Raw genomic sequence first — 14,473 nt, 5'->3', positions numbered from 1 at the left:
GCGCCGTTCGTTAGGCCCGTCGCGTCCTTCAGTTGTAATAGAGGAGAAGAAACGACGTGATCGATCTGTGACAACATACGGCTTATGTACAAATTTTTTTTCGAAGGGAACCCTTGCGAATACACACATATATACTCACAGACACTTGCACCCGGTACCCCCACCACCGCTGTGGTTCTGACTACTGTACTGGTAGAAGTAATTCACTTATATGGACAATAACTCTAATACAGTAACTGTGAAAAAATAAAAAAATCTACGATGATTTTTTTTTCAAATTTTAAGCATTTTGTGATCAACGAAAAGCCTACCTATATCGCCACAGATCCCCATTCTCTCGGATTACTTTAAAAATTTCGTCGTTCAAGGGAAGTTATACTTTTCGTCGACAAACTCTTTTTTTTTCGCAGATAAGGTGTACCAGTTCAAATAACGAGTAAGTCGTTGGAGCCTCCTTCGAGCCCAAAACTAAAACTAAACAACTAATTTTTAATTTGTAGGAAAAAATTCGTAAATCTAGTTCGAACGAATTCCTGGAAAAGTCTCATTACGGTTTATAGTGGGATGGAGACGTAAAGTGCCCGATAGTAGTAGGGTTGGGGAACAATTCTCGCACATTCTCTACCATCAACGATAAATCTCGTCCACTCAATACTTGCTTTCAATATACAATCATAGCGTCCTATGACTAGATCAAGTTACTCGAGATTTTATCAGGATTTCGAGCGAAAATCCCCACTTTTCCGCCTCGTACACAACTTTATTCCACGAAAATATTCTAGTTCGTCGTCCTGAGTATTTGTTTTTGTGGGCGTGATTAAACTGCGAATGCGAATATATTGAGTGTGTTTGAACAGTAGCGTGTTTTGTTGACTTAGACGTAACGTCAGCTCAGCACAATAGTGTTCCAGGTATAGAAAATTCGCTAATCAATAGGTATTTTCTTAAGTACAGAACAATAAAGCGGATGAAAAAGCGAAATAAAATGTTATAAGGTGTGTATAAATTTGAAGGTGAAAAAAACGCTGTTAATGAGCGAAAAATTCTTAATTGTAATCACTTAATTATTACACACTAAATTATATAATTAATTATATCGATTAGGAATCAGGGAAAAAGTCACAAAGAAAGTTACAAAATACAGCATAGGGCTAGGACAAGTTAGTATTCTTCAAAAAACTAATACAAGAAAAGTTTACAAACTATTGGAAGGATTTTCACAATTTTAGGCAATTTCTAACTGATTTCGATCATATGAGTCCGTTATGCGCGTTGAGTATTTTCCATGAAATACTCACGTATGAGCGGAGCGAAAACTGATCCCAAACTATTCTTGTAAAATAAAAAAAATAATAAGTAAAAATAATAACAACAAAACAGAATAAACCGTAACTACATTCATCACCCTCCAAAGAATGCTCAAAATTGCAAGTTTTCCTTTTTTGAAGAAAAAAAAACTCTAGCAGATAAAAAAAGTAAGCTATTAAATATAATAACAGACGATAAATAAAAGCTCTTATAAATAAATATTTCTTGCATTTTTTACAAGTTGTGGTGAATAGTTTTTGAATAGTTCTGGGACCCTCTGCGTTCCGTCGCGCTTCGAACGACTTTAATCATACTGTAGCCAGGAGTTGATTTTCAAATCGTCCCCTGTTTTAGTGAATTACAAAAAATGTACCTCACAAGTGGCAAATACATAGCAGCTTTCGTCAGAGGATGCTGTAGGTTCCATGAAGGACCGCACTACTAGGACAGGCATGAATGAATGACATTAAGTTCGAAATTATACGAAATAAATTTTCTTCGAAGTGCCACAAAACGACCACACAGCACTGAACCGGTCAACGCTTGAAAAGAAGGAGCGAGCGGTAATAGGAGCATCGTTTATGGGGAGCCCATCCAGACCAGCGTTTAGCAATTAGCAAAGCATCCATCGTCGCTGTGGTGACAGATGGCTCAAGAGTATGATCGCCGATTTTTATAGTGCCACTTCAGATTCGAGCGTAAATCTTAACGCTAGAGCAGACCTTTGACGAACGGGCGGCCGCGATCTGGCGCCAGTAGCCTCCGACAGAGGTCATAGGGACGTAAAGGACTGCTGTTGACGGTCCGCAGGCAAACACACACACACACATCAGCTTTGCAATGATTCATTTTTGGATGAAAAATGACACTCCGTCGTGGCTTGCTTCAGCCGAGCAAAGACGTCAACTGTCCTGGCAGGCGTTGATCTTTTTCGATAGAGTTAGCAACTCTTGCAGAGAGAGGCTCAAACAGGGAAATATTGGATCTGTCTCCAAAGGAGTGTTTTTCTTATTGATTGGATGAAAATTCTCTGAAAAGTCTTCATAACCTTATCTAAATCCAGAACATAGCCCTTCCTATTTATGGTAATTAGTAGTAAAAATAGTGGACTTTCCAACAAAAACTGTGTTTTTCCCCTCTATTTTCCCAAAAAGTCAATCGCATTGGATTTTGTTGGCAGCATCACTCTCATTTCTAATTGAAGAAGTATCGTCGAAAACATCACAGATTGTTGTTTAAGGATAACACTGAAAGTTAAATAAATTAAATACCGCTACTAACATACGATTCAAGTGAAAGAGTGAAAAACGTAGTTCATGTCTACAAATGGAATTTCTATAACATTCTACCGTAATACAACGCTCTTTGCTACCTCTGAATGATGGATTACGTCAACCTATCGCAGATTGTGCGATATGTACGACATTGACGTAAGATGTACGCGCGACAAAATGCAATTAGTGACTCGTGTCCCTTCAGAGCTTCATTTCCGCTCGAATTTGCACACACACACATAGCAGTAGCGGTTGACTTGATGAGCGAGCGGCAAAAGCCGGAGAGGTGTACATAATCCGCAGCTGCAATGTTATGGACATCTGGGGGTGGGCGACGGTTAGAAAGACGTGCGTGCTTAGACAGCTCTAGAGACGTGAATCACTTCTCTGCTTAACAGGATTTGGATGTTTATCGACTGCAAAGAAAAAGCTAAGCCTTTATTTGCGCTTTCAATGTTTCAAGAGTTTGTTCATTGGTGAATGACCAGAAAAGAAACTTGAACTTTATCATCTCAGGAAATCTTCAGGAAAAATACAGCATACAATAGTCTGAATTCTCTTGTATTTTGACTCTAGCCACTTCTGGTATGTCTGTCTGAACTTTCCATTCCGATCAAAATTGCCGGCTACTTCGTAACATCGTAAGTGACCTGCTTGATATCGAATAAAACTCGAACGAAATCAAAGAAAACAGTTCCAGAACAGCAGAATCGATAATCTGATAGGTTCCCTTGTAGCAAGGATGTCTAGGATAGGCAACTGCACATCAAGGTCTGAAGTGACTTTTTTTTTGCTTAGCAGTCACTTATAGGAGTATGAAAATTGATAAGAGCCATGATGGATATGTTTCCAGCTCGTTGTATGCGACGCATCCGATGGAATTAACGAGCTTTCCTAGGTTATTACATAATCAGACACACATCGCGATCGTCCCGTACCTGTATGAGTTCCAAGCATGGAAATTAGTCCCAGGGCAGCGATTCGCTACTGCTATGTCCTTCATTCATAATGTATCATCTGGCCAGTATGGTAATATTGTACGATATAAATCTCTTCCATAGACAATGCTGTAGTTTGGAAGCGAAAATTGCTTCTCAGGAAAACACAGTACCACAATCACAATAATAATATATGAGAAGAAACCGAAATTTTAAAGGTTCAGCGAAGAAGAACTGAAGCTCAGCTATAAAACCTTACTAATCCGCATCTACGACTGCGGCTGCAACATAATTAGAAGAGAATTAGGTTAATGCATCTTTGTTAAGAAAAGAAAAACTGATAGAAACCATTGAATAATTCATTAAGATTAGGAGAAAAGACAAAAAGAAAAGAAAGAAAGAAAAGGAATGAAAAAAAAACAAAGAAAAAGCAGTAATTGGGAAGAATTACTTTGAAAAAGTGGAAACCACATTTTCGAAAAGGTCTTCTACTGTAGGAGCATGTGTAATAGCAGATACTGAATTAGAAGGGCGTCTTAATAGTCGAGCAGACAAGTGGATAAGATACAACTGCAGAGATTCTCGAAGACGATTTCGTAATGTGGCATCTCTTAGATTGATGTTTACGATGAAATATGAACTTTCTTTGCTAACCGCAATGTGCAGAGGATGTTTGTGAGACGGATCCAACACTAAAACTGCATCCATGGAAGTCGTTCCTGGAGCAATTGATTGGAAGTGATGTCGAGGTAGCAGTACACGTAGAACATTGACAGGATCGTTATCATCTGGACATCCAGCTAGAAGATCCACTAAGGCGCAGGGAAGTCGTAGTGTAAAACTCTAAATAACCAAAAAAATCGCAGCGTTAAAATTACAGTATCTCTGCAATTTTAGATAAAATATGGATTGTGTTTCTATAAGCCATATGCTATGATTAAAGCTTTCTGGTAAAAATTGTGTTGTAATCCACTGTACTTCTACGCGATAGACCTCTGTACGATGAGACTCTTTTAACTCTCTCTCTCTCGAGGGCGGAATCCAGTCACTGGCCACGATATAATTAATGATACGCTCCCGATCACCTGCGAGTGTTTAAAAACAGTTCCGCTTGGGGGCGAAAGCTTGCGTAATGTTACTTCATAAATTAAACAGTAAGTCGATAGTCATCAATCTTCGAGATATTTCGCAACAACAGTTAACTTTTCAAGAGAACAAAGATTAAACTCAGCAAATAATATATGTTCTCACCCCAATTACAGTCGATCGTTCTTCATTGCTCCGCGGAAGCCGTGATGGACTGACAGAGCGTATTAGATCTCTCAGCGACAGATACCCGCTATCTAATTCAATCATAATGTGTTTCTGTTCTCCAGCAATATTGAAAGACCTAGACGTATACGTGAGCGTTTCGAAAAAAATCTACGAGCAAAAATACTTAGCATGAAGAGAGTCATAGATATATTTGAAAAGTTTCAAAGCATTGCGACAACAAGGATTGTAATGAAGAACTAGCAGAGAACGTAAAAAGAAAACTAGAGAGGAAAAGACCGCTACACTCACTTTGCAAGATGTAGACGAACAATCAATGGCAATCGAAGATGTTGTTGAGGGACGAATAGCTCTGACGAAAACTGTTCCTCAGGTGCGAGGTTTCCCAACGTGATGCTTTGCGAAAACGAGCCCATACCTGTAGAAATGAATCGTATTGAAACTGATAAGGTGGAAACTACTCTTAGCCAATAATTTACCCAGAAATCCACTTTTTTTAGGGATCTGTTCAAAGACATAGCACCTTTATCTAAACGATAACAGAATAAAAAAGTGCAAATATGTAGAACCTACTCAGCGCGTCAGACGTTACTGGTGAAAAGCTGGCAGAAAATGACCAGCCTACGAGATCCGATGAAGTTCTATTTCGTAACGAGAATAGAAGTAGCAAAGATCCCGAGGCCAGATATCGCAACTGAAAACTAGACCTCAACCAATATAGGCCCTATAATGAGCATATAGTATATCACATAAATCAAATTTCATTTCAAAATGTGCTCATAAAAAATTGAACTCGAGTAGAACGCTATCAAAATTGGACTGGCTGTCAATGACAAGGTTTTTGCGCTCACCTCTAAGTCCGTCTCTATCGGAAACTTTGCCACTCGATTCGAGTAGCAGTCAGCCATTCCTTTTCGTAGTTCCATTGCAAATTTAACCTTAGAAATTCACACAGTAACTAATGTAAACATTGAAAATGAGTACTTTTAACTAAAAACTAAATGTATTAAACAGACTCACTTGTGGCCCTGTTTCCATTTGATTCAGATATTTTTCGTTCAACAACTCTGAAAAGGAAAACTCTAAAAAAAAAGAATCGAAGAAAAAAGAAGAAACCGCAATAGCTCTGAGAAATATAAACATCGTGGCCTTGTGTCCTTCACCAAGAATAATCCCAAGTGTATCTCCCAGAAAACCACCCGGTTTGCCAAGAATCCACGGCTCGTTTGGAGCGAACGTTCAAATAAAACCAAAATCACCAGTGGTTCAAGATCTAATAAACAAGCCGAAAAAGATGTCTTGCGCAGAGACCGCTGAAGAGAAGTCTTCGACACAAAAGAAGGAGCAGAATGCCGACGAAACTTCCCCACTGTTCCACAACACATTCCATCATCACCCACAAAGGATACAGCTCCGATTGATGTCTACTTTTAACTAAATGTCTTAAACCAGGAACACAAAGATTGACCGGCGCATTTTAATTTCTGATATTAGTACTGCACTAAACTAAAACGACTATAGTCGGGTAAAAACGACATGAAGCAGCGCATTTGCGTACGCACTCGAAACGGCGCGGTGGAGGCAACAGCTGGGACCGAGGTGGGACCATCAAAAACTGCAGCGATGGGTGGTGCCAGCAAAGGTCCCAGTACGCTCCACTGCACCGCCTCCCGAGAAGCCGCGTACGCAATTGCACCGTGCTCCATGACGTTTTGACCCTACTATACATAAGTGTGCGCTCAACGTTACAACTACACACGCTGAAGATAATCCAGCCAATTGTGAAAAAAGGCTAGCCCAGAATTTTGCGAAGGTTTCCTATTTTTTGCAAAGAAGTCCTGAAAGTATTGAACTAAGGAGACCAACTCCAACAATGTTTTAAGAGAACCTGTCGGGCCAACTCGTCCACATCTTTCATTCTTTTCTCAAGTTCTGCATGTTTCAACATCAATTCATGGAATTTCGCATCTGGCGACAGTTTTTCATTTGACGGCGAGGCATCGTCTACGTCCGAAAACTCGTTGTTGAAATCTTCATCATCGCTGAACATTCTGAACGAATACTATCCTTGTATGCTCAAAGTACACCGGTTCGTAATCACCCAAAAACCTACTCGATAATGGTTAACTACAACGTTTCTGATGCCGAAAGTTCATTAGGACCGATATGTCTGGCAGCCGAATACACGGGTGCTCGGTGATTATCAGCTACGATTTCTGGAGATTTGTATCCGGCAGAAAGTGCAAAATTTTATACTTTTGCTTCCCTTTTTCAAGCAAGAATTGTTAGCGACAAGACATCACAACGGTATTAGAACTGAAACCAATCGGTGATAGCAGCTTTATCTACATAAAATATGGGCAACAACAAAGAGATAACAAATTAAAAAAGACGATTACACGTACGAGTAGATCACATCTATGCTTCACTGATTAACAATAACATTGAAATAATGTGAATTTCATAACAACTTCAGCTTAACAAGGGCTTGCTTCACCTCTTCATTCGTCTCTGATAACTTTGTCAAATCATCAATGATACACCTAACACGTGTTTCGAATAAGCCACTTTTTGCGCAGCGTTTCAGCAAATTCGATACCAGTTTCACAACCTTAAAAACACCATCAAATATTTGCTGGAGATTATGTAAAAACTAGTCAAAATAATCTTATATCTTACCGGTCCTTTAATCTCAAGCCTCATAACGGCGAACTCGAGCAGTTGGAGGGCTACAGTAGGTATGCCAGTTGATTGTATCTCGATTAGTGAGAGCAGTTGTTGCATGACGAAATCCACTTTTTCCAACACCGCAGTACTAGAATTACCAGATTAAGCTTTTTCACGCGCCAGATTCCCTAAATCCTGTTGTACCTACCTGTACTCTTCACTTGATCCGTAAAAGACGTCATTTGACTGCACATTCATGAATTTTACGGAGAATTCTTGTTGAGACGCCGCCCAGAGGTAACGCAAACAGAGCATCCACACGTCGCCTGAGAAACCTTCAGAATTCGGTGGCATCTTTTTCCTGGAAATTTAAAGAAGTTGACTGAGAATTCTCACAAACATTTTCGATTCTTACTAGGTTGCACAGCTTTTGTATGAGAGTGCTTTCTTTGAATTAACAAAGTAGAATTAAAGTTATAAGAATTTTAAGTATACACCTTTTACATTAGCTTTCAATCACCTGGAAAATAAATATAGGAAATAAATTAAATGACATAAGCAAAATGCACGAGCTAGTGAAAATACCTCATTAGTTGACAGCGAAAATAAAGCTGGGCAAAGGATGAAGGAGACCTCTTAAATTAAGAGAGGATCCGTGACCTTATGAAGGTTAAAATAGTCATAGAAGAAAATTCTGCATATATTGAAATAACAAGCTTCTCAGTGAGCAGTACGCTAGAAACCTCGCTCTAAGTCTCCTAATGAAATCTTCGCTCAAATTTCCTCAATAAAATGTGTTGCGAAAACATGAGCGATCGTGGATATTCACGAAGTATCCTTGGTGAACATTTCTGTGGACTGCTTATTGCACATCATTACCTCTGAATGATCTCAACAAAGATGTTGAACATGTCCAAAATTCGATCATTGGACTGATCGGGTATAAATACTAGAAGAGCGAGGAATTGTGAATACAATGACAAACACTGCGCAGATGAAACGTCTAGATCTTCCATGACTTGAAGGGAATAACGGAGAATGGCATCTGTCTAAATAAAATTGAGCAAACACTTCAGAGAGATGTTATATCATGAAAACTTTCCGTTATGAAAGAAAAACTGACTAACCTGTGGTCGAGAGTTTGCTAGCAGGCTCAAATGAATTGTCTGAAACGAAAAGTGAAGCCGCACAACAGGATCGCCGATTGAAGGAATGGTTATGAACAAATTCGCTATTAGAGCTCTAAACAAGAAAGTTTTGATGGCGTCACCTATACAGAGGCAGTTTATACTAATAGCTTGATGTAACTCCCCAGTTGAATGTTTACAATGTGAAGGAAGAAGTTAGAGAATTCACGGTACCTCATGAAGTTAGCTTTTTTGATTGACGCTGGACGGTTTCTGTAGAACTGGAGGGCAAACGATACCATTAACGTTAAAATATGCTATAATATTTGATTGTAAAAAAGGTAGATAAAATAAAAGAAGGGACGGATGAGATGTAACTCACAGCCATTATGTCGTCATTTTGATAGAGCAACGAGCGAGCACGAACAAGAAACGCAAGGTATCTTTCTGGATCTTCTGACATCGTCGGTCGATCAAGCGCAGACGAGACTATACGACCAACTACTCGTATCTTAATAAAAAAAAAACACAATTTATATGAATAATATCGGATTTTTTTCCGGAAAAAGGTAGCATTCGTGAATGTAGAAGAACTGAAGCCAAGACTTGAATAAATGTCGAACGCAATATTTGCAGGATGATGAGGGTCTCAGATTTTTTGGGATTAAACCGTGGGACTGACCCACCAATACTGCTCTAGTTCAGACAGGAAAGGTATAGCTTACCATGCGCAGTAGTTGTACAAACAGTTATGAAAATAAGAAGTAGAAGGGAGCTATCGTTCAAAGCATTATTTTGTAATCATAGTCGTTCACGGAACAAAAAAAAAGTACAAAATCAAAACAGAATTAGAGGTCTTCTTTCTGTTATGTGACAGAGGCCATTGCTACTGCAGGGACAACTAAGTCAACGAACTACGGAGAGATTAAGTAATTCAGTCACTTCAAGAGAACGGATAATAAGGACTTCACCTAATAAAACCAAAAACTCATTACCCAAAGTTTTGATTTTAGTTATGAAGACGTCATTCATCGCAAGAACTGCTCGGTATACTGATATTAATCTCATTATCATTGCAGAGGAAAATGCCCACAGACTTAAAATGCACCTACATCATCTTGTATCGAATCCGGACGAATCGAAAGACAAAGACGGCTGCACTGTTCAACGATCTGCACAAAACCAATTTGGAAATTAAACTGAACAACAGTAAATAGTTGCATATTCCACGAACCCTATCCACAATTACGAGGTCGTCTACGCTACCCACTTGGAATGTCTGTATAGTAGCTGTGAGGACAGCTCTTGCGCATTTCGATCCAAATGGTTCATCCCTGCAAGAAAAACTAAGAAAAGAGCTAGAAACACTAACTGACCAAGGCCACTACCTCACATAGTCGAGAATATCGATAAAGGGCTTCATTTTAAGTACAATAGGTAAGTCTTCGCTGTGACATTCCATTACATTTTCAACCACTCCAGATATCGCGGCAAAATGTTCACAAGGGTTCTGAAACATGGAGGACACATTACATATTTGCGATAGCACATTCACCTCTGTCTTCTCAGATTCATTGTACAATTCAGAATTTTTAAAAAACAGATGAGTGGATGAAATAATAGCCAAAATTATGCTCTCACCCGAACTTTCTTTATCTTCTGCAAGGTTAGTTCACACAGGTCTGATAGTTCCTTTACCGAGAAATACCTTAAAACATTCCAGACAACTGCTTAAAGAGCTACGTCTTCCTCTCTTTTGCCATCATTTTATTTTGTCAAGTAAAGCAGAAATTAATGCATAGTTAAGCACTTACTAGTGACATGAAGGTGTCAGCTCATAATAATGGTTCTGTCAAAATCGAACGAAGTTGCACTCATACCTGCTAATGAACTTGCTCCAAACTACACAACATCTCATGAAATCTCCTCCTTCAAAACGGGGAATGTAGGGCAATACCAAACTGGAATAAACTTTAACCTTCGCTTAAAAAGGGAAGAAAGTATAATTAAAAATTCCACCTTAAAATTTGGGGAGGTACTTCCTCAGGAATTTCTCCCATTAGCAAACGATTACCAAATACTTCGAAATCTGCAGCAGGACGTCCTTGCGAAACTATCTATAGACAACAAAAAGATTCAGTTGTGAAGTTTTCTTTGAAAGCCAGAAACCAAAGCTCACAATTTTGCACACTTCCAGGCAATGATTGAGCAAGTATTTGAGTGGAATTGACAACACAAAGGCATGTAGTAGCAGGCCTCGTGGCTCTGACTGCCTACAATACTCCCACAGGGGTCCTAGATCTTCCATCGTTGCAGCTCCATAAGATACACACTGAACGACCCACTCAAGAGCTGGAGCAACATGCTCGATCTGCAGGAATGGACTCGATTATAACGGGATCTAAGCTACCTCTTAATCAAAATGAAAACAAACTGGCTGGTTTGAAGCCTGCATCCAGTCGTTCAGAGCTTTCCAGTGTGGTCCCCGATCAGTTGGTTCCATGAGCATTGCTATTTTACATATGTAGGCGCGGGCATATGCAGCCGACAAGGGATGGGAGAACACTAAACATGATCAAGATTGTAGACACTAGAATTTAATGGAACTTAATAGAGCAGATGGAGAGGACTAACATTCCACCATTGTAGCCATACGAAGAAGATGAACGCGCATCGTCCCACTATCAATAAAGCGCAGACAGCCGATCAGCGTGGTTTCCACTGGAATAGGCGACTAGGTGGAGTACAACCAAAGACCACAGGATTTGCAAATTCAACCAACCCCTCCCCCCTTCATAGTTGGATCCAACACATCTGAACACCAGCGAAGCTGCGTAGGCCGCTGCGCTGGTTTTTAGGTCTATTGGAGCGGCGCAGTGGAGCCAGGGACTGCGATCGAGGGAAGACCATCACAAGCTCTACTCGAACTACAGATGATGAGAGATAGCGAGGATCCCATCACGACCGCAATCACTAGCCCTATCTCGCACAGCTCCCTGCGTAACTGCCCTGTTCTTCATGTCGTTTGGACTCAACTATAACCTCTAGTTTTTCAATATGCTTCAAAAACTTTTTCAGTACAACTGATTATAAAGTGGTCTGGAATCAACAGTAACAGAATTAAAATCGCTCAGAAGCAATGTGAAGAGAATTTCTGGATTGTCAACTAACAAGAATTATAATAGGAAACAATTCGTCTACGGTGACTGTTTTAATCATGGGAAATGACGAAGGAAACTGTGAGCTATAAATGTCAAGCAAAACTTGCCGTAAAATCGTGGGACAGCTTCCTTGATGTCTGCAATTTTGCAAAACCAATTCTGCGCGACTTCTGCAGTATCAGGCAATATATCACTAGACACAAAGTTGTTCGACAAAGCAGAATAACCGGCTGCTTGCCTTTCCTAAACTTGAAGAACTGCAAAAATCTGTCACATCGGGCACCAACAATGGCGCGAATCAAGATATTGCGGTAGGGTCTTTTTTTTAAATTTTAACAACCTAATTTCAATATTGTTAGCTGAACGAGAAAGAGTAGGGCAGCTCTGCAGTTTAATTGTGTTCCAAAGGGGAATGATATGTGTACAAGATATGTGTACATTGCGTCTGGTTGCTGCTTCAAATCCGGTTCTTTTTAATTTTCGGCATCAGCATAGTAAAACTGGAAAGTTACCTCATTCGCCTTGAATAATAGTCGCTCATAAACAAGCTTCCCGAACAAATCCAAAATATCAGTGACAAGAACCCACTGAACAGGGAAGAAATACGGTGCTGTAGGAGCGGACAAGAGACGTGAAAGTTCAGTCATGATCTGCAACAACGTAATAGAAAATTTGTTCTGTAAAAGCGTATCGTAAAGGCAGTTTTTCGAGAAACCAAGGAGGTGAGAAAGAGGAGAGGAAGAGGAGTTACACTGAGTTAAAAGAGAATTGGGCAATTTCATAACAATAATGTAACAACAGCTATAATATAAGAATTACAATACAACACCACAACAACCAAAAAGATGACGTTACATACCCGTACGGACTCTATTCTTTTGTTGTCCTCCCAAGCTGTAAGAAATTGTTCTCGAAGCTCATTGACATGTGCAACGAATTCATTTTGAGAGATATCCGACAACTTCCGCAACCCAGACATGTCTTCTAACACTTCTAATCTAAAGAAGACATAATTTAATAAAAGCGGAAAGACAATTCTAAGCTAACTCGAAAAAAATTCTGAATAGCTACTAACTGGGAAATAAGAATGACGTCACTGTACCTACTGGTCTCACGGATAAATGAACATATCTTAAAAGCGAATATTGAATATGCTGAAACACACCTATGGCGTGTTTTGCTGCTCATCGAGAACTTAGCCGGGGATGAGGAACCAAAACTGGAATATGCGCCTGTCTTTTCAGAAGTTTCATGTTCACTTAGGATCTGCGCACGTTTGGAACGCCATGGCTCAAAATCCGGCAGCTCAACATCTTTAAAAAAACATTCAGAAAAGTTCATGTTACAAAATTATCACACCTCTCACTGGTCCATCCTTATTCTTAGTCTCCAAAGTGTTAACCAGAATATGGTCCTTCTTTGGTGAAATGTCCTCCAAAGCATCCAGATCAAGACGAGTGACATTAGCGCCAAGGTCCTCCTCAACTGTTGCGCCTAAAGAGTGGAAATATGACCCTTTCACCGAACATTTAGAAAGTTCAGCTAAACAAACCTAAAGGATCTACAAAATCATATCTTGGTTCCTCCTGAGACTGTTTTGGTGGCTCTTTTTGCAAGAAGAGCGAAGGAGAGAGCAGCGGATGTCGAAAAGCAGGAACAAACGTATCAGCCAAGTTGGTCCTCTTTTTTGGCGGAAATCGAAACTTCCATAACGACTGCGTACCTTCTTCCATTACATGGAACTAATAAATGTTCAACAAAGAAAACTTTCTTCAAAAATTAAAATGTCCTTCAGTCTTGTAGCTGATACAGTTACATATTCACTCCAATAAACAACTATGCGATCACATGTAGTCTTGCCCAGGCTATTAGAAACAATACATTGAAAATAAAGAAAAAAAAAGCCACTGTCAAAACAACTAGAATCCAGGCGATATTGCATAAGGATGTGAACTCAAGAACTGTACATGAAGGACCACTTATATCAATAGCTGACCCAATAAGCTGTACTATGTAAAAAAAAATAAGATGCAGAAATACTACGCAGTGGTCCGTGAGAGCAAAATTTGAAGATGACCGTAAAATCGTGCGCATGGTCGCAATGAACAGGAAACCTTCTAAAATGCGACTAAACAGAGGAAGATAGAATGGAGGAGCGAAGGTTGTTGGAATGGCCCTCGTTATAAGGGAAGTGGTGCAGTCGAACAGGAGGATTTTTGGGAATGAGTATCACTAACTGTGTGAGGATTCTATTTGAACGTTCCTTATTGGGATGGTTCGATCACTCTCTCCGTTCCATGTGATGGCATCATAATAAGGAAAAATTGTGAGGGAAACATCTGGTTTACCATAACAGAGATACATCGCTCGGATATAGTTGCCATTGTGGTGCAATGGCAGTCCAATCCTCCACAATACGCTAAGCTTACAATTTCCATCTTACACTTATAAGGTTCCTCCCGACATTTCTATGTACTGCGGCCTAGGACTCCCATTCTTCCATTTCGTACGTTTCAATATACAGAGTCAATAGAACTCGGTGCAAAGGTACTGGGAGGGAATGGGAGAGAGTAGGGACGCACAACACTGCTCTAATCGAGCCGTACGCGAACTACTCTTGGGAGTGAAAAATGGTTCTAAAGCACAAAAGTCGTTCTTAACTGTCAGATACGGATTGCGCAGAAACAACCTACCATTCTTGGTCGGTTTTCTTTTTGTTCAAAGTG

General features: G+C 39.8%; 1 protein-coding gene across 1 annotated transcript; it reads right to left on the bottom strand.

Annotated features, from left to right (window-relative positions):
- Positions 1 to 3,967: 3,967 nt before the first annotated feature.
- Positions 3,968 to 13,480, bottom strand: RB195_005002 (uncharacterized protein; the record flags this gene model as incomplete). The annotated part of the gene is made up of 29 exons (XM_064177266.1): positions 3,968 to 4,363; positions 4,772 to 4,910; positions 5,084 to 5,210; positions 5,366 to 5,486; positions 5,644 to 5,730; positions 6,681 to 6,843; positions 6,906 to 6,919; positions 7,290 to 7,403; positions 7,472 to 7,607; positions 7,668 to 7,820; positions 8,339 to 8,508; positions 8,587 to 8,701; positions 8,821 to 8,903; positions 8,969 to 9,097; positions 9,699 to 9,758; positions 9,821 to 9,920; positions 9,975 to 10,096; positions 10,228 to 10,294; positions 10,467 to 10,547; positions 10,606 to 10,703; positions 10,766 to 10,957; positions 11,021 to 11,151; positions 11,221 to 11,307; positions 11,855 to 11,990; positions 12,260 to 12,397; positions 12,607 to 12,745; positions 12,913 to 13,060; positions 13,107 to 13,241; positions 13,300 to 13,480. The coding sequence occupies 29 exons, from the start codon at positions 13,478 to 13,480 to the stop codon at positions 3,968 to 3,970; spliced, it is 3,762 nt and encodes a 1,253-aa protein (XP_064034391.1).
- Positions 13,481 to 14,473: the final 993 nt, after the last annotated feature.

This window comes from Necator americanus, chromosome I (assembly GCF_031761385.1).
Source record: "Necator americanus strain Aroian chromosome I, whole genome shotgun sequence".
Taxonomy (NCBI): Eukaryota; Metazoa; Nematoda; class Chromadorea; order Rhabditida; family Ancylostomatidae; genus Necator; species Necator americanus.
The sequence above is the reverse complement of the archived record's forward strand: the minus strand, read 5'-3'. Positions and strand labels throughout refer to the sequence as shown.